General features: G+C 40.3%; 4 protein-coding genes and 1 long non-coding RNA gene across 5 annotated transcripts; 2 read left to right on the top strand and 3 right to left on the bottom strand.

The window, feature by feature from the left end:
- Nucleotides 1-190: 190 nt before the first annotated feature.
- Nucleotides 191-1,774, top strand: LOC140792471 (F-box/kelch-repeat protein At1g80440). The gene has a single exon (XM_073143496.1). The coding sequence runs from the start codon at nucleotides 559-561 to the stop codon at nucleotides 1,651-1,653; it is 1,095 nt and encodes a 364-aa protein (XP_072999597.1). The 5' UTR covers nucleotides 191-558; the 3' UTR covers nucleotides 1,654-1,774.
- A 4,996-nt stretch (nucleotides 1,775-6,770) lies between these two features.
- Nucleotides 6,771-11,079, bottom strand: LOC140791978 (uncharacterized). Its single transcript, XM_073142722.1, has 3 exons — nucleotides 10,330-11,079; nucleotides 7,459-7,720; nucleotides 6,771-7,314 (listed from the first exon to the last, which is right to left on the bottom strand). Exons 1-3 carry the CDS (start codon nucleotides 10,645-10,647, stop codon nucleotides 6,935-6,937), a joined length of 960 nt encoding a protein of 319 aa, XP_072998823.1. The 5' UTR covers nucleotides 10,648-11,079; the 3' UTR covers nucleotides 6,771-6,934.
- A 957-nt stretch (nucleotides 11,080-12,036) lies between these two features.
- On the bottom strand, nucleotides 12,037-14,799 carry LOC140793061 (syntaxin-32-like). Its single transcript, XM_073144411.1, has 5 exons — nucleotides 14,136-14,799; nucleotides 13,440-13,690; nucleotides 13,149-13,312; nucleotides 12,817-13,017; nucleotides 12,037-12,327 (listed from the first exon to the last, which is right to left on the bottom strand). Exons 1-5 carry the CDS (start codon nucleotides 14,371-14,373, stop codon nucleotides 12,168-12,170), a joined length of 1,014 nt encoding a protein of 337 aa, XP_073000512.1. The 5' UTR covers nucleotides 14,374-14,799; the 3' UTR covers nucleotides 12,037-12,167.
- A 1,807-nt stretch (nucleotides 14,800-16,606) lies between these two features.
- On the bottom strand, nucleotides 16,607-18,056 carry LOC140792623 (uncharacterized). The gene is made up of 2 exons (XR_012109783.1): nucleotides 17,406-18,056; nucleotides 16,607-17,321 (listed from the first exon to the last, which is right to left on the bottom strand). It is a non-coding gene; the product is annotated as an uncharacterized lncRNA (long non-coding RNA).
- A 2,775-nt stretch (nucleotides 18,057-20,831) lies between these two features.
- On the top strand, nucleotides 20,832-22,841 carry LOC140791828 (acyl transferase 7-like). The gene is made up of 2 exons (XM_073142490.1): nucleotides 20,832-21,617; nucleotides 21,706-22,841. The coding sequence occupies exons 1-2, from the start codon at nucleotides 21,201-21,203 to the stop codon at nucleotides 22,546-22,548; spliced, it is 1,260 nt and encodes a 419-aa protein (XP_072998591.1). The 5' UTR covers nucleotides 20,832-21,200; the 3' UTR covers nucleotides 22,549-22,841.
- Nucleotides 22,842-23,654: the final 813 nt, after the last annotated feature.

Raw genomic sequence — 23,654 nt, 5'->3', positions numbered from 1 at the left:
TAGATAAAATAATTCCGGTATCCTGACCCGCCTATTCTTCCTATCCACAATACAAAGGGGGTACACAGTCTCCACGCGTGATACGGTGAGTGGCTAGGTGTCTCGATCGATGTGCTCCTTGTCTTTGATGCGGGACCCACAATATACCATCTCAATCTTCCCCTCAAGACGTTCCCCCCCTCTTCCCTTTCCATCTTCTGAAGAAACCGGAGGAGATGAGATCCAGTGAACGGAGAATAAAACAAGCGGGATAATTATGTATTTTATTTTATTAATTTCCGTCAGCCATTCCGGTTCCACCACGGTCCAGGCCCACCAGGTCGCTTTATCTGTGGACTCCCGCAGCAATGGTTTCCCTTCCCGCTTGATCCCATCCTTCGAAATAAGGGGGAAAAAAACAACAGGCCATTAATTATTTGTTATTAAATTCGATCCCTTGCAAACTTTGGGAATCTATAAATATCTCCAATCCCTTGCTTGCCTCCTCATCATCTCAATCCATTCCCCACTGATTGGCTTCTCGAACGAAAGGTTAATTCCAAACAACAATTCAATACGATGGCAGATCTGATACCAGGCCTTCCGGACGAAGTGGCGCGGGAGTGCCTCATCCGCGTGCCGTACGATCAGTTTCCTTCGGTCCGATCAGTTTGCCGACTCTGGATGCAGGAGGTGGAGTCTTCGTCGTACCACCGCCTGAGGAAATCCTCCGGCCTCACTAGACCGGTCATTGCCCTGGCGCAGGCCGAGCCGGCCTTGGCCCAAGCCGGCCCGGCGAAGAAGTATTCGTCTTCTACCACATCCTACCGTCTCACTCTGTTCGACCCGGCCACCGGCACTTGGGACGTGCTGCCGGCTATCCCCGGCCTCCCCCACGGGCTCCCGCTCTTCTGCCAGCTTGCAGCGGTCGGACGAGAGCTGGTGGTGGTCGGGGGGTGGGACCCGGAAACGTGGACCGCCTCCGACCGCGTCCACGTGTACGACTTCGTGTCCGGGGCGTGGCGGAGGGGGTCGCCCATGCCCGGCCCGCGGCGGTCCTTCTTCGCGTGCGCGGCGTCCGATGCCGACCGGGCGGTGTACGTGGCGGGCGGCCACGACGAGGACAAGAACGCGCTCCGGTCCGCGCTGGCGTACAACGTGGCCGTGGATCGGTGGTTCCCGCTCCCCGACATGGCGATGGAGCGGGACGAGCCCCGGGGGGCGTTCCTAGGCGGCAGGTTCCACGTCATCGGGGGATATGCCACGGACGCCCAGGGGCAGTTCGGGCGCTCGGCGGAGGTGTTCGACGCCGCCGCGTGGCGGTGGGGCCCCGTGGAGGAGGGCAGGCTGGAGGAAGCAACGTGTCCGAGGACGTGCGTGGTGGCCGGGGACGGGAGGATGTACGTGTGCAGGGCGGGGCACGTGACCGTGTCCGAGGGAGCGGCGTGGAGGGTGGTGGCGGAGATGCCGGAGGAGGCCAGGGTGGCGTCGGCGGTGGCGGCGGTGGGGGAGGGCAAAGTGGTGGTGATGGGGTCGGGCTGCCACGGTGGGACCCACGTGGTTTGCGTATTAGAGGAGAACAAGATGAACAAAGAGGTGACGTGGACAAAGAAAGGGACGATGCCGGAAGAGTTCTCGGGACACATCCAAGCCGCCTGTTGCGTCGAGATCTAAAAATGTAAATCTACTTTAATCATATAACACTCGCATCATCGTCTTCTTGTCTTGTATAATATATAAGTGATAAATTTTGGTCTTTTTATTCATTTTTGAAAGAGAAGTTTTCATATTCATATATCTGTGCTCTTCTTTTCTTCGTTTTTTGTTGTTGTTATACTTGTCACTTTTCTCGTAAGATATATTATATAATGATATCGAACAAGCATGGTAATTAGATAACCATTGTATTCATGGATGGTGCAATAGATGAGTCCATTGCATTTCAAAGATATATCATCAGTAAGTAAGCATCGTGAGATTGTTCAGTGTCGGCATCCCAATTCCCAATCCCAAGTCTGTTTAGTCTGGGCTGGCAATACAAAAAGATCTCTGTTCAGCGAATAGCCATATAACAATGTTCTCTTCAAACATGGGGCCACTACAACTACAACTACAACTACAAACTACAGCCTACTTCCGATTTAATCTTTTAAACCACAACTGCTGCTTGTTTCAGTTCGTACCGCCGTTTGCAGTTGAAGTTAATAGAAGGTCAACCTTGCTTCCATTAGCTAGATTTCATGTCTCTGCTCATTTTATAATTTTCTTTGGCATTAGTGGGAGGCCAAATGCCATTTCTTAATTTAAACTATGGTTTGACATGTACCAGGGAAGCAACAGCAAAATGCCAACACTACATTCATCTCCCCTAATTTCTCTCTCTCTCTCTCTCTCTCTCTCTCTCTCTCTTACTTTTTCTTTTTTGTCGTAATAGAATGGAGAAATCCTATCTGAAGAGTCGCCTATGGTGGAAGAAATCTAAATTACTTGTATCAATATCCCCTGACTTCACTGCCCAGCCAAAAGATCAACCTCTCTGATTTGGGTTCTTATATTCTCTATTCTATCCTTCTCTGACGTCTCTTCTTCCATTATCGACTGCAATGTTTGACTTGGCCTAAGTATATGTTCCGAAAAAAAATAACAAAACTTCAAAACATGCATGCTTAGACATGGATTAGAATTTGTTGTTAAACTAAAGATATTCTCAAAGTTGGGCTTTAATATTCCATATCCAGAAATTTTCAAATGTAATAGTACCAAAGTCAACTATGCACACAGTGCACTCATCTCTCTGGTTAATTAATTGATTGCTACTGTCTTGATGACGACCATGGATTCAAATCACATCAGTTGCAGTGGATATAGTTATCCAGGAGGGTAGTGAACCGAGGCTATTACTACTCGGTACATTGCTTCTAGGGACGAAAAGGCGATGAGCAAGTGGAGATTGGAGAATAAGGTCCCCACTTATCCGTGATTTACTACTTAGTCCTTCTCGTCTCCCGATTGATGAGGGTTTTTATCGCGACGGGACGTCGAATTTATCCAGTTATCCATCCCCATCCATCTCTCTGCGTCATGATTGAGACGTGGAGTTTATCCTTGGAAAAGTAGGGCGAATACTTGTACTGAGGACAGGGAATTGGGATGGATAGCAGTTAGGCCTTTTAAATAGGGTCGGAATATTTTATTTAATTTTTTTTATCTGAATACAAGATTAATGTTAAGAAGACCCAATAGATTAAATTATAGCTTGATATGTTTTTAGATTAAATACGCTATAACTAAGACCTCAATAAATTGTATTTTTATTTCCTCACATCAAGTTAACCTTTAGGGAGTTTAAATATCCTGCACAAGGGGGAACGTAGGGCCGGCCAATCTATAAAGATAACAATTTTATGATGAGATATTTTTCTTTGCAAGAGAAACACAACACAAGAGAGTATTTTAAAGGAATTGAAACAAGTGGCTCATAGACACGCCCCTTGTGGATCGTTAAATACTATGATAAAATATGATGTCCATTTAAGGAAGATTTAACTTCCATTTTATTAAACAAACAGCTAATATCATCAGCAAGTTAATTATGGCTGCTCTCTTAACAACTATCAACGGCTTCGTCCAGAAAACTATAATAAATAGCTAGTGGAGTTCTAGAACCAAATGCTTGATCTTTATTTATACATGGGAGCCCACAGAACTTTATCGGCAAACCAAGTGCCCGGAATAACTTTAGGCCGCCTCCGTTTGCCAAATAATGTCGATATTATTATAGTTATTTTTATTTTTTATACTTTATCTCAGTGTAAGCTATTTTAGTATATAGTATGTAATAGTTACGCTTCCTATGATATAAAGTTAAAATAATAATTTGAAAAATTATAATTGATAAGAAGAAATCAAAAGGGTAGAAAAAAAAAAAGAAAAGTTAAAATGATATATTTTCAAAGATAAAATAGTAATTAATAAATATAAAAATATTGGATGAAATATAAAATGAGAGAGAGAAATATATATTACTATACTAGTATAAACCTAGTAGAAATTATTATTCTAGTATACGAAAACTTATATTAGAATAAATATATTCTTATTTCATAAATAAACATAGGCTTAGGTATATATATATATTGTAAAATTTTGGCATTAAACTGCAAAAATAAAACCCCTTTTTTGTGTGTAAATATTAGATTTAGATATCTTAAACTAGCCACAGTGGAGGTCAAATTTAGACTTTATTTAAAAAATTAATGAGCCGAGATGGCCGAGCTCAAGTATATATCTCAATTTAATTATTGGAGACTGTCACGTTTACACCTTTAAACCTTCAATCATCTTAATCGATCATTGATATCATAAACGTTAAAATGTCAAGCTTTTTCTCTGTTCTTCAACATCTTGGAAACCATGGCCTACTTGTTGTTAAATAAATATTAGAGACAATTCGTACTTCCGAACTTTCCACAGCTTAGAATACGCAACTTCTTATTCGTCACTAAATAATTATACGAAGAAAACGTGCTAATATTTTGCATTTCTTAGGCAGCAAAAAACTAATATCAAACATGCCCAATTCATTAAGGCACTTAAATTTCGTAGTCTAATCTTCTATTCTATAACTTCGTTTTTTGACATCTAATTCGAGAAGCATTTTGAAACAAGACTAAGATTTTTATCAATTTATCTAGAAATAAAAGGTGGCACGGCAAGGAAGGATGGAAGCCGAGATAAGAGGGAAAGAAAATTAAGAGCTGATGTATGCCTTGAAAAATGCGTTGACAACTGTGTAATAGGACAAGAAAATAATAGAGAACTTATTCGCCTTAGATCGAATTCAAAAGGTTCTTGAAGTGTTAGTCTTCTAGATCAATAAAACTTTTCAGCTTAAAAAGAATAATATTATAACTCACATATGTACGTCTAGTATATTTGGACTAGAGAAGAGAACAGAATAGTGAAATTAAAGGATTGGGTCTTGTATAATATGAGCTACAATAGAGTGGTCCCCTCTCTAAATTGGCCATACAGAAACGAGCTCATCAAACACTCGAAACAAAAGAAAAATAAAATAAATGAAGAACTGCCTAAATATAAGTCTTGGAAATAAGGTGGTTAAGTCATCACTTAGTGGTTATGTCTTACCAATTATTCAGTTATTCTAATAGATATTAAGGTTAATATTTGATGGATTTTTTATGAAATAGTTTGAGTTTGTTGTGGTTCATTTACTGAAATAGTTGGTCCAGTTATTTAATCTATTTATCGATAATTATTAATCTCTTTGTCTAACCTATAGTTTATCTACTCATTTGTGATCGATTAGATTGGGCACAAAGTAAAGTGTTAATCAGGTTGAGCTAAGTGGTTTCAGGGCTGAGCTGGGTTAAATTGGGCTTAAGCAAGAGACCTTTGTTTGACATGCTTTCTTTGAAAAAATCTCAGAATACCATCAATTAATTAACATTTTATCCACCTTGACAGCTAATGTCTTAAGATCATTCATAAATTCCAACTGTACATCTGCCCCGGATTCAATGGCACTTTGTCTAACAAGTCAAATCCAGGTGTCGTTCTCATGAACGAAGTAAAATAAACGATCGCCATTCGCGTGCACTAAAAATTCAAGGCAAAGACAATGCTACAACCATCGAGTTGGGGGTGGGGGGGAACAGTAGTCCTTTTGAGTTGCAAGATCTACGAAATGTCTAGACGTCAGTGCAACTCTTCTGTCTCAGTTTATAGTTTACTTCGCACTTAAGCTACGGAAGAGTCGAGCATTGCAACCATGGCGGTCAAACACAGAAGCATTACATTGTCGAGGATAGATATTGAAATGTATTAGTTGAAAAAGTGAATAAGAGCAGCCAAGAAGACTAGTAAAGATAAAGAGGACAAGTCTTGTGACTTTGTGAGGTTAGAGGGCTAGATCAAATGAGCTGCTTGTTGGATTGTGATGCTTTAAACTGCACGTCTTCACTTACGTTCTCGTGCACAGAATCCTAACGTGGCTTGCAAGTCTATAAACTTATATAGGCATGGACATTTCTACTTTTTGCTCTTGATCTGGAGGACGGCTGCAAAATATACGTGTCAAGGCAGCTCTTTGGCCATGGACATTATTATACTACTAGAAGCTTCTGCTCTTGATGGGGCTTCCAAGTCTGGACTTCTGTTCACCTATTTTGGCTGCATACATACATATAGATATGGCCCACAAACTGACAGACTCGATCAAATCAACTGCTCGATAGTAGGCGGCTTAAATTAAGCTTTTGGAATTCTTGGTATTACCTTATTAACTTTCACTACAATGAATAGATTCACATTTGACGTAATTCCTCGGGACCTCTTTAACACTTATTACCAGTATCCATTATCCAGAGGATGCCTCCCTATATATACCTTCCGATATTATAGAGAGAGAACGTCGTTCGTTGTATTTAAAAACGCATGGACCAGAGAAACTTCGTCGCATTCCCAGTATAATGTTAAGAAACTGATCAAAATGAGGCGTAGATGTAAAATTAAATACCCACCACGTACAGGTGGGGAAGATTAACACCCACAAAGCACCCCCCCCCAAAAAAAAAATTGAAGAGAAAAGATAAAAGAAATATCCAGGTACCAATATAATCCATTTCCAATTGTGGCTATTCCAATTTACCAAAATTTTAACCGACGGTGTAATTCCCTTCCAACGAAATCTGGCGGAATGGTGGTAGAAACTAGAAATAATAGAGAAAATAGGACAACAGAGTTAATAATCCACATTAACTGCGAAAAAGTTGTAAACGTCCATGAAATTCTGATTAATGAAGTACCGCAACAACAACATATCATGTGACATCTTAAGGACATCTATAGAACAAACTGATGTTTTATTCTGGAATCCAACAAAAGAACAGGAGAGATCGAACTCATCCCCCAAAAATAGGAAAACAACAAGAGCTTACCGCACAGGTTGTTGGTTGTAATGATTCTTCTCTTTCTTCTTTGCAGCTGCAAGCCTAGCACTCCTTGCCGCAGCCTCAATTGCAGCAGCTTTTGCGGCAGCATCCATCTCCTTGTTTGATTTCTTCTTCTTCATTGAAGCCATCTTCTTTAGCCGCTCCTTCACATCCACTGCAGATGCATCCTCTTCAGGTTCACCACCTGTCGCCTCTTCAGTGGATTTATTTGCCTCCACACCAATGAGCTGTTCCTGGGGCTCCTTAGACTCCTTCGTATTTTTATCTTTCTTAGCCTTCTTCTTCGAACTCTTACTCTCTGAAGGTCCAGCTGTTTTCTCCTTATCCCCGTCCTCATTCTGCTCCGCTGGCTTTTTCTCAACTATAAAAGTGGATGATGATAATAGTAAGCTTTTGGATATATCATGTAAGATTAAGGATGGCTATATCGCCATTAGCGGTACATGCCCAAGAAAATGAGACTACCCAATTTATGTTTGACATTTCAGAAAGAGTATGCCATTACCATTTGTATCAATTTGAGTATCATTCTTATCATTGCCAGAAATTCCCAACTCAGCCAAAACAGCATCCAATTCAGCTAGTTCCTTTTTCTTCAACTCCTTTTTGGAGAGCTGCCTTTCTGTATCTTTAGCCGGTACAGGAGCAGGGATAGGTTCTTTTAAAGCTGCTTCAGCTGGGATAGCAGCTTCAGCTTCATGCTCATGTTCCTCAGCATCATCCTCACCATCATCAATATCAAGACCATCATCTTCACTTTCACTTTCCTGCAGCATGCGTGTTCTAATAAAAATTTAGAAAAAGAAATCAAATTTAAGAGAAAAATAAAGATAAGGAATGAACTAATTTCAGTCAGCTTCAACACTATCTACATATTACTACGCAAAAGAAGAGCAAATGCAATCCATAGAAAGCTTTCAGAATATTTTCTTCAAATAACCAAACAGTTTGGCCCAAAACACTAAGTTTGCCAACATCTCCTCAAAGGTCTCATTAACTCCACCAAAATAGGGCCTTGGCAGGTCATCCTCACCGAGCACAACTCACACTCCGCTGCAGTTATATGGCTAGGATGTAAAAAGCCCTTAGCAAGACCTATCGACCGCTAGCATAAGCTTAATCAGATTATAATTTTCCAGCTTAATGCTGGCATGAAGGAAACAAAGTTTCTTCAAGACAGGTCAGACTGTCGGTGGACAAGATCGTTACAGCATGACACTTATACTATCCTTTGCAAAACTAACTTTTCAGTTCTGGAAACGAGCTATTCCTCACAATGATAATTTGCATTTTCATGTAAGACTTGACTCACTTATGTAAGACTTGCCTCATGTATTAACTTTCTTCTCTAAACTTCTTCACAAATCGCTTGGAAATCAAACCATTTGATGCAATTAAAAAAAAAATTTCTTACAGGGAGAGATGTAGAGTAACTAACTGCTTAAAATTTATAGAGGGAATTTGTTAATTTGATAAGACAACTTTTTTCAAATTTTAAAGACCCAACATAGCTAATGTATGTTTCCTTTCTGCAAAAGCACGATCGATACATCTTTGCATTAGTAGTTTAAAGGTAATAAGACTAGGAATAGTACCGAAAGAAAATGTTTTAACAAAATCATTGTTTCATTGTCCTAATATATCCTTGAGAGAGGTTATATAAAATTTCAATAATTTATAAACATTTGTGTAACTGCATAAGCACATTCTTCCAACAACAGCACCTAATCTGCTAGGTTTCACATAACTGCAGCAAAGAAAATGATGATTTCTATATGCAAAACAAAGTATGTACAGAAACAGGAAAAAACCTTGTTGCTTTATAAAGGCAGAAACTGCAGGTAGAAGTCTAATAGACAAATAGGTAGGATCCAATAAAATCATCACTTCATTTTCCTTTCTCGAGAGCCTAACATCACTTTGACCATAATAATTATTGAGACGAACTTCCGCATAATATTACTGAGACTACACATTACTTGCTCATCCTCAACAACTCAATATCTACCGAAATGTGAACCACAAGAAAATCCTTTTGGATAATTTTTCCACCAAGAGTCCATATTACTTGCAGATTATGAGCAAATCGACATGCAGACAACCCTAATAATACAACTACCGGTTCATATGTGCTGTTCAAAAGGCAACAAAATTGAAAAAGAATAAAATCTAGCAAAGAAGATCAATATTTAATATCAGAATCTCATAATTCTTCTTTTCTTTTTTCTTCCTTTTTGAAGGTTTATGGGCAAAGCCTCTACCAGCCATCTTTGGCTACATAGAAACTTCACTCCGCCACTGAAGTGTGTCTTCGTCCACAGGTAATATCAACTAATTTCTACAGTCTATAAAGCTTCTAGAAGAAGGCAAATATTAGATGACTGTGAATCAGTGACTTTGGCAATTATTACCCAGACAATGATACAACTAACATTTATGAGTTCCATACACAAATATGAAAAGGAAAACATTTCCTAACTTGAATTTCATCTTACATAACTTTCACTTCAGAGTATAAAAAAATTTGTCCAAAGGTGAAACCCTCAAGGCTCATTTCTTTCTCTCCATCTTGTTGCGACGCATAAGTTTCTTAGGCTCAAGAGGCTTTTCAAACCCATTTTTGAGACTTCAACCATGACTTAAGCTAGCATATCTTATTTTAGCATAATCAAACACTTATTGGCTATTGCATAGACTCTCTCTCATAACTAATTTGACCGATATCATAATATAACAACAAAGCGACATAAAGAACTATACAAATATTTGTCATATCAAAAGAAAAATAATCAGGCATATCAAGTATTGAGCATCATATACTAGCAAAGAAATACCTTCAAAAATCGAAAACAAAAAAAATAACAGCAGGAAGTGGCAAACAATCTATTTTAGGTATTTCTACCGGGACCCTAGAATTATGATGTTTTCCTACATATCAAAATATAGTGCACTGTATAGCTGCTCCATCAGATCAACAGACTGCCATCACAAGTGCAAACAGAACATACCAGTAACCTCAGAACAAGTTTTTTTATTGTGTATTTCAACATGTTGTGCTGTACAAGTTTGAAATTTAATATAATTTGGGAACTTTTAATAGGTAACATAAGTTTCGAAACTCCTACGTCCAGAATATGTTACTTGTCTTTTCAGCATTAGGTCCTTTGTTGAGTTATCTGATGTTTTACTTACGATGAATTTGTATGACACTATGACCAACTGGAAACTAAACGGGAAAAAAAAAATCCTATTCTTATCCTCTTTTCTTTGTCTTCTTCCATTCCTTCTTTCCTCAAATCTTCTGTTGCTGACAACTATAGACCACACAACTGCACATGTGGAATAAAAATAATTCTCAAGGAGAAAGAATCCAGACCTCCTCTACTGCAGCAGTAGCGCTTTCCTTGCCCTCCTGCTGATCAGACGTTCCCCAGACCGGCTGGGGTGGGGCAGTGGTGGCGTAGTAGTCATCATCATCATCATCGACATCAGCCCAAGATTTAACGGTCAACGGTGTCGGGGCCCAGAAAACCTGCGGCTCCGGTTCCTTCGCCTGGCTTTTAGACGATCTCTTGCTCTTAGACGACTCTTTATCCGACTTCTTCTTCTTCTTTAGGGTCTCGAGCGCCGCGAAGACGTTCGTGCTGCTAATCTTGATAGGCCCATCGTCCCTTCTGCTTCCACCTCCCACCATCTCTTTCTCGATCAAAAATAGGCCACAGTAAAGGTTTCAACTCCTATACGAATTCCTGAATCGATCAATCGCCCAAACCTCGAAATGAGATTCTACCGAGGAATAAGAGGACGTGCGAAGGGAGATTTCGGATCCAGAGAAGGAAAAGAAAATCCGATCGTTAACAGAAAATTGTGAGTAAGGCGAAGGAGATCGGATGACGAGATCAGCACACCACGGATCGAGGGAGAATTAGGACTTCTAAATGTTGGAATTGGGGAAGAAGAGAGCGAGAAGACGGAGATCGGAGATCGTATTAGGGTTTCCAGACGAGAAGGAAGCCTCCGGTAGAGGCAAAAGAGAAAGAAGCCGTAAGGGAGAGAGAGAGAGAGAGAGATTAGGGTAATAGATAACGCCTGTGATTGACACGTGACAAGGTTGTCTCTCCCTACCACCAACGACAAGAGAGTTAGAGGAACACTGGAGCAGCGCCAGCGGGGACGAAGCATCTTAAATTGTCCGCGCGGTGCAACGAAAGCGAGATACCGTGAGCTGTCGCGAAGGAGTTCCGGCGTTGAGTCACACGTTATACTACGATGTTATCGCCGTTGGATGCATCGGGAGGTGGAATTAATATGGTATTATGGAATATCTTATCGTAATCCTTGTCTCTGGGAAAGAAAAAAATCGATCTTTGGATAAAGATACATTCCATTGACTTGGAAAACCTGATGCTTGGTACGAGTAAATGAATAAAACTATTCGTCCCAAACAAGGTCTATACGTATCGACAGCAAACACGTAGACATGGACGTTACTGAAGAGTGAAGTTTTGGGTACAAATTTATCTGCTGCTTTTGCTTTTTAAGACATACAGTTACGTCAGTGTCGTAATTTAGCTAAAGTTCCAGTTAATGCTCACAAATACTTTTGACATAGTGAGTCAGCGTGAAGCAAAGAAGTGAGATATTAAGGGCACTGGGAACCTTCATTTTCCGAAAGATCTCCGAGCCGCATGACATCCGAGTAAGCAGACATACTTGTTCCAATTTCAATGGAAAGCATTTTTGTGGCATGATTACCATCTAGAAACTGCTCTTCTGCACAGAGGGATCCGCAGATGCAGAAGCGGATCCTTGAGTACCATAGAAATATAGAATTGATCCTAAACGTCCATACGATAACAAAAGGACAGTTGGGTGGTAGCAGTCTCGATTGAATTACTCGATGAGCAACTTCCAACTTCACTTGGCAGGCGCTTAAGAAATTGGCAATGGAAACTTATATATGTATATAAAAGCTGAACAAAAATGGCACAATTATGAGCCGGAATGATCGACCAAACGAATGTATCTATTGTAAACAAGAAAATTCGGCAACATCCTGCTCTAATATAAACAAATAATGCTGTTTACTATGGTGAAGATGCTTATATCTGCTTTATTGTCGGACAAAAATGGTATACAAATAACTAGTTAACAACAAATGAGAAGATGCTATAGCAGATTAATGGACGAAAAGAGAGTATTCTGACTATCAAATTATGCAACAAAAAATAGGAAAATCATGAGGAAAACCATCAAGACAAAGAATATTTTGATCATCAGCCACCTATTGGAGGTTATGCTATTGAGATACTTCAACAGTGCTCCTTGTGCTCCCTCCACATTAGCCAATGTGTCCTCCATGTTCTCATCAATCCTGTCGTGATCATTAGAGACCAGTTAATTTGAAAGCTCCAACAATAAGAGGAAAGAACCCAACTAATCGACCTAACACCATCTTCTGTTCAGTAACTGGCAACGAAGAATATGAGCTTTCATCCCTAGTCATGTTTCATACAACTCATTAGGTTTCCCCAGATAAACCCTTCATAAACAAATCTAAAACAGCCTAGCCGTATTACAAACACACAAAACACAAAAAGAAGATAACAGCAAAGGCATGTTAACTCATATGAACTGCAAAGCTCCGGAGATTCAAGTAGAATAGTCAGTGATAAGGATGAAAGGATCATGGTAACGATATGACACTAGAATGCTCTTAAACGAAGGATCATGACTAATGATTCATGAAGGTTAACTCTGCTTAAAATACCAATGGGTAGGATGTCCAGTTTGCACCGTGAAAATTGGATCTCCGTTTCCAATTCTATGATTATGAGCTAACACTAATTAAAAGACAGTCAACCTGATGGCAAGCTCTCCCTGCTGAGAAACCATGGTAGCCAGTTGGGTGAAGATGTTGCTCAACTCATGAATTGTTGATTCAACATTTTGAAGAGCCTCTGCCCTGCTCTGCATGTAGCTATCCTGTACTGCTAGTTGTTGCTGTTGTTGCTGCTGTATCAGTGGCTGGGCGGATGAGGATGGATCCCCATTTTTCTTCCTCCTTATAATCACAAAAATGTAGCAAGAGTTAATTCCAGGTTTTACAAGACGAGCAAGAAAAGAATCTATGTCCTGTAATCTTGCAAGTACAGAAAGAAATCAAATTTCTGACATTTTTATTCACCACTTTACCTGAACAGTGGAGAAGAAGATGTTGAGTCATTAGCCCATGGTGGCGGATTTGCAGAGTCGGAAGCCCTGGAAACGAGAGGGCGTTGTCGAATGAAAGGATTGGTTGCTTCTTTTGAAGTTGATGAAGAAAACAATTGTCTTCTATTCTCATGAACCTTCAAGTTCTACACATCAGAAATTCAAAACATATGAAAGTAAGTTTCAATTTCCTAATTGAGAATGTTTATCCTTAGAAATAGAAAAGTCAAGTTAAGGGCCAGCCAACTGCAAAGGAGTTGATCTTTAGTTGACCTCGGTCCTCATGGTTAAAACTTCTTTGAACTCCTTTGTAGTGCTCATCAAGCGGTTCTTCAAATTATCAACCACTGTGGTAGAGTGATTGGTAATATCTTTGGAAATATTGCCACTCTCATTTTGCGAACTGCAGAGGAGCTGAAGATCTACGACAGCAGAATTTAAAGCAGTAATATCCTTCTTGAGAACCCCTGTCAGTTCTTGTATTTCTACTGTCGGGTCATCAAAAACTGATGTCCTCTTGGCCACTGCAAACATAAATAGACTTGGATATCATATAGTCATCTTCCTCTGAGAAATAAATGGCCAGTGATTAATTATCCTTGGTCCAATATCAGATAGCAAAAAGATTACAGCTAGCTGCCCTCACAATGTCAAAAAGGAAAATGAATAATCAATGGGCATCATGTGATTGCAGAATGAGATAAACTGCAAACATTTTCCTGCTTGACACATATAGAGCCATCCATGACCCAACACGAACATTTCAATCGACATTCTACCTTTACTATGGAAGTTAACTCGAATTTATTAGCAACGCAACCTAACAAGATCCCCAATATTTATGCCCCTGCTATAATCACTAATTTTAAGCATTGGATAAATCCTTGTCAAGAAACAGCACTAATCAGATTAGTTTACCGTGGGGAAGAAAAATAAAGCGAAGAAAACTACGGCATTGGTAATACTTACGCTTTGCGAGTCTAGCTAGCTTCTGCGAAGTCTGGTGAATCCCGAGACCAATTTTGGAAGCTCTCTTGTTGAACTCCGACTGAATCGAGAGTGCCGACTTCGGCCCATCCAATCTGGATCCGGCGCTACTGCTCGCCGCATTCAGTGTCGTCGAGAGGTGCTTTCTCGAACTCTCAACGGCCGCACGGAACTCCTGTGTCCGATCCCGACACGATGCTTGTGTTGCTCGTGAATGCATTTCTTACGCCAGGAGATTTACCACACAAAAAAAAAGAAGTAGGGATTTCACGAGCAACGCCTCCGATCACCCTGAGCTATGCGCGGTTCCTAGATCTGAGACCATAACTCCCAGGGAAGAATGAACCCTAGATCTCCAGATTAAGTTTGCCCGATTCCGGCAATTTCGAGATCAAAAGAGATCAGATCGATTGAGAGCGAAACTACTGCATGCAGCGATAGACCGATCGATGATTATTCAAAACTTGGACAAAATTCCACGAATAGCGACGAAGAACTCCTCCGCGGCAACGGCAAGAGGTGACATTATCGGAGGAATTAAATACTAAGAAGAAGGTAGGACTGTATCCTTCGGATAAATCCCGACGTTCGGCGAACAGCGAGAGCTACCAATCTATCCTTCGCGCTCATCTCAATCATGGAAGGCTCTCTACCATTTTATCCAGCCCATTAATAACCTTTCCCAAGCCCACTACGATTCCCTAACAGGACTAAAGTTCTCTACTTGGACTCCCATACCTTTTTGGGCTACAGAGCATTGTGGTTTCACTAGCCCATGGGCCACCGTCTAGATAGGTAATGTTTTTTGTTCGTCTTCTCCTCTTCCTATTAGTTTCAGACTAACCACTCAAGCATTATTAAGTATAGCATATATAATATACATCGTTTTTAATGCACGCTACTGCTCACCAACGACCACCAAATGTAGCAATTATTTTATATAAGAGATGACATATATACAATATACCAGTTTCTTTCACACGTATCTAAAACGTGCCATAGTTTGCCCTGCAAAAAAAAATAAAAAATAAAATAAAATCTTCTGATTAATATGGGCATGGGATTAAAAGATTTCATGTAGTTATTGTGATGGTCAGATAATATATTAATCGGTCTTGATTCACGATCCTTCATTCTTTTCAAGTTTCTTTATTCTTTTCTAACTTTAAAACGAGAAGTGGAGCTTGAACGATATCATCACCATCCACCTTTATGATTAAAGATGAGAATACCACCTTAAAAGATCCTAGTTAATCACCTCAGGATATTTATTATGGATGCGTCACTAAGCATATATAAGGATAAATTTGCATCTTATCTATCCACAAACTAAAATGGCAGACACGTAATCCTTCTGTCAGGCCACCAGTCACAAACTATAACTTAGTTATTTCCCCAGGAAAAGGTAGCTTTGTTTGATGAACCTATAATTATCTTTGAACTTTTGCAAGTACTTTAGTAAGCTAAGCTGTAGATGAGATCTTACTTTAGCCCAGCATCTAGTTTCAATGTTCGTTGCATGCATGAATCCCATGGTAGATCTTCGTGATGCTTAATGGCATGATCAAGATGTCTCTATGATAAGAGGAGAAATACAAATCTTCAATTTTTATTTTTAATAAATACAATATATCTCAGATTTTTTTTACTTTTGCTTTTAGGATGCAATCGTTGACCGTCGTCCATTTTGACCCAAATCATATAACATACTAGTAGGTAGCAGCAAACTGGAATTAGTAGACGCCCATGTGTTTATTATTTTTGTTCGTTAAATTTCCACAAACGAAACTGATGAGAAAAGGTACAGTGCGTTACGACTCACCCACTCCCTAATATATAATTAATGGCCCAACGAGTGGGACCAATTTAGTATTACAATAATTAGATGATTATTGCTTGATATAATTAAGTAATTAACTTTGTGCTTAATTCCCACAGTTCCACGCACATAATTATTTTGGGGCTTGCCGTACGAGTAGATATCAAAAGTCGATCACTTATGACATGTTGGTTAGACAGGAGCTATCAAGTGTTGCTTTGGTAATCACTTTAGTGACGATTAAGATGTTAATGGTGATGGTATTCGTCTTTGAGGCAGATTAGACGTCGGTATTAAACCTTTGTCGAAATTCAACTTTGACTAGAAAATATATAAGCATGATATGACCGGCTTGGAATTAATGTTGTAGTATTGCTTAATTGGCTCCAATTTCGACTCTTTGCTATTATGCGTTCTTGCCTAAATTGATTGAGATTGAAGTTTGGCTGGTGTTGACTCTAATGAGCTACTTCCAACTCAAATAAACGTGTAAAGAGTTACTCTACTTTTGAGGTGGGCTAAATTAATTAGATGGTCTCACAGGCTGCATTATTTCTAATGTTCACGAGATCGTAAACTGACAAACTGACGTCCATCAACACTTTTTTTTGTTTTGTTTTTGAGAATAAGTCTGTAAATAATTTCATTTCATTCCATTCCATGTGAAACCATTACAAAAATACTAGAACATAATCTAATCGGTCAATTTCTTACTACATTTGTTTTGAAAAGCTAGACCGGCAAGGTTGTGGGCTAGCGAGTTAGAAAACCTTGATAGAGGAGAACTTTTTAAACAATCTAGTACATTCTTGAATCATGAGAGAGATCTGTCCATCCATGAGCTCAGAGGTAGTATCTGCTGCATTCACTACCTTCATGCAATCGCTGTAGATAACTCCTATTGGTTAATCGAGATCCAAAGCTTCCATAATGCTAATAAACAGTGCACAGCAGATGCTTTTATACCGCTTGGTGTTAGAGCACTTACTGAACAAATAGATGCCCACACCTTCACAGTGATCACCTTTCCATGCTGCGTCGACTCAGCAAATAAAACCACTCACGCAACTTCCTTTCGGTTGCTACTCGGTTGCGTGGCTTGAGCTTTTAGCTGCGTACATTGCTGGATAGCAGTAGTCCACGACTTAGTGTTGAAACTATAGAGCTGGGAGACCAACTTTAGAGAGTGTCGCGCTGCCTTCTCAAAAATTGTTGCATTCTCGCCTTCCATATGAGCCATATAGTGGTAAAGGCATAACCCAACTTCTCCTTGGACAACTTCATGCATAATAGTTCCACCCGTTCATCAACGGTAACCGATGACTGCTCCAGATGGGCCCCAAGCTCACCTGCAAACCATACAGCTCTAAAATAAATGTCACGGGATAAGAAGATGGATAATGGTTTCAGGATCGTTCAGGCAAAGGGGGCACATTGTCTCAACTTGCGGCATTCACTTGAAGAGTGCCATACGGATCGAAAGGGCTCTCATTAGACAGTGCCAGATTAAGTACTTTTATATGAGGGATGGCTTTAACATTTTTCCAAACCGCCTTCCAGATATTAGCCGCGCTTATATTGGACGAAGAGGCATACCAAGCACCTTCTGAGATTGCTACATAAGATGACCTCGAGTCAGAAAAGTCGTTGACAGTTGGTGCCCAAAGCAATTGGTCTTTCCTGTTCATTGAGGCTGGGCCGAGGAAGATGCTCATAATAGCTTGCGTGATTTCAACCGAGAAGAGTTGATGCACTAGAGTATTGTTACACCTCGCTTCCTGATTGATAATGAGGTCTTCAACATTGAAAATATGAGACTGGAGTTGAATGTTAATGAGATCGAAAGTTGACAGCCATGGGTCGTCGATGATAGAGACAGAATTCCCATTTTCAATCTCATACCTTATTATCTTCCTCGACTCACTCCGACACTTAAGAATGGAGTGCCACGTCCAAGATGCGGCTTTAATGATTTTTGCCGACCAAAAGGAGGCTTTTAGGAGATACTTGTTCTTGAGGAGCTTTGCCCATACGCTATTCTTATCAGTGATGAAACACCAGACTAGTTTAATGATCAAGGTCCATGCGTCTAATGCCCAAGCCTCCGATCCTTGTTGGGCAGCAGATTAATTCTCAAATAGAGGTTCATTTTGTCGGTGGTGAAACCTCACTAGAAGTCACGCATATCCGCATCAAATGCCTTTAGCTGTGACATAAAATAGTTTGAAATGCTGCTGAGAGATGCCTCAATGGACGTGCATCAACACTCGCCGAGTCAATTTGGTAGTTGAGATGACACATCAAGTAACAAGTAGAATGCCCTTCAATGATAAATCTACCTGTCCTTCTTTTCAGCTACGTGATCACCTTTACGTGAATCTATAACGTGAATTCTTATTTGACAGTGGCTCCGCGTATACATATACAGATATGAAAATTGGGAAGGTAATTAATAAAGAATGATGGATCATTGATAACTCTTCAATTTGTGATCCATAAGTCTACACCACCCCCCCCCATTGGTAATTATAATAGGTAACAAAAATGTGAAACAAAGAATTAATCAAGACAAAACTTATGCAGGAGTTACATAGCATGAAGCACAAATCAATCATTTACCAGCTTATTCAAGTTACAATCACTCAAAGCACACATACACATCATGACAGCCCATTTTATTTTGTCGAGATACCATCAACTCTTATGGCCATTAATAGCCTGTGGTCACCCACATGGACTTGGAATGCTGGAACTGTCCTCTTTTTCTTAATCGTTAGTCAATGTTTATGCTTGGATAGCCCAAAAACTCCCATCAACTGGTGCAGAATAATTATTCCAATTCCATGGGAAGGGCATTGCACGCTAGCTATTTATTTCTTCATTTATTCTGGTCTCAGAAGTCAAGCTCATTAGTAAAATGGCACCGTTGCATTAACCATGCATGCAAATCCGGAATCTCTATAACTTCAACTTGTTTGTTTCAGAGTAGGTTAAGTTAAATGCAGCACGTGAATATTGAGTTCTGATACTAATTTATTGTGCGGAATATAACAATCTCAATAAAATAGTAAAGGACAAATACAATCTAAATAGGAAAAATTATATATACGATGTCAATAGTAAAGTAATCCGAGAGAATAATCTAACCATGAATAAGTAACTTCAAATATAAGTAATCACAGAGAAAAGAAAAGGAGATGCAATATTTTATATGGTTCGGTGATGTGCCTACGTCCATGGGCGGTATAAATCTTCGATCCACTACTTGAATCCAAGTACAAAATGGTTTTTAAACTCCAAACACTTTGAGTACAATAGTAATTTTCTCTCTCACATATTTTTAAAGGTTATCTAATCTTAAAATCCAAATTAGGTATTTATGGGGATGACTTTGAGGAGAAGAAAATTACAAGCCGTTCAAACATATGGATGACTTTCGAACGCTCGTGCACTGCTGGTAACCCATTTTAGATGACATTTGAACGCTGATGCACTGTTGGAAATTCGTTCGAATGCCTTTCAAATATTATGTCCTTATAAACTCTCGGCTAATCAAGCGTTTAAACATTGTTCGAACGTCTCCATATTATTCATGGCCGGACGTCACCCAAATGCTAGCAATCTGTAATGAATTTCGTTCAAATATTATTAACATGTTCAAACAATTTTCTTGATTCGAGCTAATTTTCAACTGCTGCTACCGGTGTGGAGAGTCTGACTCGTAGCTAACTAGGTTTGAGTTGCACCTCATAGTATTTGTGTCACCCAATTGAAAACAAGTTTGGGAAGTACACATAGCAAGAAGCACTTGTACTATATGTCTTAGCACTTTTATCCCTTCTTGTTCAAGACGTCAAAGTTGTTGTGCTTATATTCCAGCATTTGAGCACCTTTAGAATATTCCCATAGATTGGCACAAGTGTAAGCAAGATATACTTTCTTTTTTATCTTTTCTCCCCCTCTAGAGCCTAGCTACATGAACATACGTACCTTAATTAATTTCTATTAATCTAAGACCAACCATAGTATCTCGTTTCACACGAGTTAGTTTGAGACAACGGGTGTGCAAGGCCTATCCACTGTTAGTTGCAATGTGCTTTCAAACATAGAGTGCACTCTTTTATTTCAATCGTGTGACCAAGTCTCATTCCATCTAGCAACTCTTTTACGTCAAGAGAGTTGTGAAACCTAGCTACTATTTTTATTAAAAGAAAAATAAATAAATTGACCCAATGAGAGCTAGGGTTTACTGACCCGATGTGTCTATATGGATCCTAGTCATCATCCACGTCGACCTCATAAATCCCTTAGTTGGTCCATCTTTGTTATCATTATGTTTTAGGGCGACTTTGAATTGGACTCGGTAAATCATTTATTAATCAATGTTTCTATACACTACTTTTTCATATAAAAGACGACCTTTTCAAACGGGTTGGAGACGTATTTCCTCTTGACCAAATCAATTTACTCTTGTAGTCAATATATTCAAAGTTCTTGCAAGAGCTAGCGTGGTGATTCTCTAAGTCTGAAATAAATAGAGCATTGTTATTTTTAGGACTTAAAAAGAAAGAAAGAAAGAAAAAGATTTAATATATTTTTCCTCCTCCAAGAGGGTAGTACATTTGCAGGTATATATATACCTTTTATTTTTCAATTTTTAATTATAAGCTCGTAACACGTGACATAATAAGATCGTCATATATATCGTATGATGACGGGACCATCCTTTTTGTTCCCTGGGGGCACACTAAGTTTAACTATCAAAAGAGGAGGATTATTAGTCCTTAAGCAAGAAATTAATTTAAAGAAATGCTAATTAAGAAGCACTTACTTATGGGAGCTGAATGGGTTAGTAAAGTGGGCCCTAGACAGATCCTCCGCAGCCCAACAAGGTGGATGCGAAGCTTATCATCATCCTCCTCCCAAAAAGAAAAGGTACCAAAGAGGAGGGGTGGGGTGGGTTAGGTTAGATTAGGTCTACACAGACACAACGCGTATGCTTTGGAGGGGATCTGACCTCTTCTTCACTCCTCTATTTCCAGGTAAACCCAGACCCAGCAAAAGTTAAACAGCAGCAAGTCGATCAAACCATTCAACCAACCCCCTCCCCCTATAAAAATCCTTCTCCCACTCCCATCCCTCTTCACCATTACAAAAATTAAAACTAGTACTAAGTAGAAGTAGTATTATTATTTTACAACTAACCCACCCATCCCATCTCTGTGACCATGACCGCCACCGTGAGAAGACTCTCTCAGGAGGTGGTCGTCCCCGCCGAGGCGACCCCGCCTTGCTTGCTCTCTCTCTCGTGGCTGGATCGGTACCCGACCCAACGAGCTCTGATCGAATCCCTGCATGTGTTCAAGAACGGGCAGGAGCCTGCGAAGGTGATCAAGGAAGCGCTGGCCAAGTCTTTGGTGTTGTACTACCCTCTTGCTGGGCGGCTCGCCGAGAACGAGGAGGGGGAGCTCTGCGTCTCTTGCGAGGGTCAAGGGGTGTGGTTTATTGAGGCAGACGCGGATTGCAGTCTTAAGGATGTGGATTATTTGGAGCATCCTTTGATGATCTCCAAGGACGTCTTGTTACCTCACCCTGACCCCAATTTGGATCCCAAGGAGGAAGACACGGTGGTGCTCCTTGTCCAGGTATGCCCATTTTTACCATTTCTCTTGTTTAATTTGCAATTTGGAAGAAAAGGAGTGAGTAATTTTGGTTTCAATTAATCCATTCCAGGTCACCCAATTCACATGCGGCGGATTCGTGGTCGGATTCCGGTTCAGCCACGCGGTGGCCGACGGGCCCGGCGCCGCCCAATTCATGAACTGCATCGGCGAGATAGCCCGAGGCAAGACTCGGCCGACGGTCGAGCCGGCTTGGTGCCGCGACGCAATCCCGAACCCTAGAAACGTGACCCAGGGGCCCCTCCCTCAGCCGTCGAACACCCACCTCCACTACCTCGCCATGGACATCTCCATTGACTACATCAACCACTTCAAGAACCAATACCTGGAGCAGGCCGGGCAACGCTGCTCCGCCTTCGAGGTCCTCATTGCCAAGGCCTGGCAAAGCCGGACTCGGGCCATCAACTTCGAACCCGGATCCGACATCCACCTCACCTTCGCCATGAACGCCCGCCCGATGCTCCACCAGAAGCTCCCGTCCGATGGCGGCTTCTACGGAAACTGCTACTACATCATGAGGGTGTCGGCCAAGAGCGAGCGGATCATGCACTCCTCCATCATCGAGATCGTGAAGCTGATCAAAGAAGGCAAGAAGCGTTTGCCCTCCGAGTTCTCGAAATGGGCTAACGGGGAGCTAAAGGGCGCCGACCCGTATCAGATCACGTCCGATTACAGCACCTTGCTGGTCTCAGATTGGACCCGGCTAGGCTTCGCTGAGGTGGACTACGGGTGGGGCCAGCCAGTCCACGTGGTGCCCTTGACGAACCTCGACTACATTGCCACGTGTATACTGGTGAAGCCGTCGGCTCACAAACCTGGGGCCCGATTGATCACCCAATGCGTTACAACGGAGAAGTTGACTGCGTTCCACGAAGGGATGACGAACTTGGATTAGAATTATTAACTCATCTTTGATGGATTCCAATTCCAAACAAAGGGAGAGTGGAATAGAGGGACCAACTAGTATAAAAAAAGCATTTGCTTGATTTCTTCGTAGGAGAAAAAGAAGTATATACTTTGTTTCATATTCGTTGTTTGACAACTCATGGCATCATTGTGGCCAGGGGATTGTTACTTGTTATTTCTTCTTCTTCTTCTTCTATTATTATTATTTTGTTTATTATACTTGTTATGCCTTATTAGTGCGACTTAATGAATTGAGTTAGGTGTGAAGCCACCCTCTCTGTATCTCTCTGTCTCTTTCTCGTGCGTTGGCTAGTATGCTTTCTTGATGAATTGAGTTTAGAACTAATCACCTGTTACTTGTTACTGCAAATGATGATGGGATTCTTTCTTTTGAGTTATAATTGTTAAGAGTTAGGATGGGTTTGTTTGCAAATATCAATATATTATTTGGTCAATGGAATGGGTAGCTGGCAATTAAGTTAAGATGGATGGATTGATAGTGAAATGCCAACGGCAAGGAGGAAGGAGGGGGGCACGTGAACTCGACTTTCTTAACGGCGAATCTCGCGGAAGCTGCCGTAGTTTTTGATTAATCACTCATTGGGATGTGTTATCTGCTTCTCGAATCACCAGAGAAGACAAATATCTCATAATCTCCGTGATCATCATTTAGAGACAGTGGGAAAGTATAGAGGTGTAAATATGAATTACAGGAGGCATGCGTGAGAATCTGGATTGAATAAAATATACTAGATTTGTTGGGTTGTGAGATAATACTATTCCTCACTTTTGTATGTGTTGAGGTAGTTTATTGTTTTTGGTTTGCAGTATACGGGCCCCGTATAAGCTTTTCCTAAAGAAAATAATAATTTTCTTATATGTAAGTTAACATTCTAGTTTATACATTGTATTTTTACTATTTATAAATTTAAAAAAATACTCTAGTTAGATTTAAACTAACACTGTTAGAATATTTCGTTAAATTAAGATATTTTATTTTTAAAATAACTAGAATACTTTCATAACTTTTTTAGTATAATTAATTTAATTTAGAGATTTTGTTAAATAATCTAACGACATGATATTTTCTATATA

The sequence above is a fragment of the Typha latifolia genome, chromosome 7 (genome assembly GCF_019914945.1).
Source record: "Typha latifolia isolate L0001 chromosome 7, TyphaL0001v2, whole genome shotgun sequence".
Lineage (NCBI taxonomy): Eukaryota > Viridiplantae > Streptophyta > Magnoliopsida > Poales > Typhaceae > Typha > Typha latifolia.
Note: the sequence above shows the minus strand (reverse complement) of the source record. Positions and strands in the feature narration are given on the sequence as shown.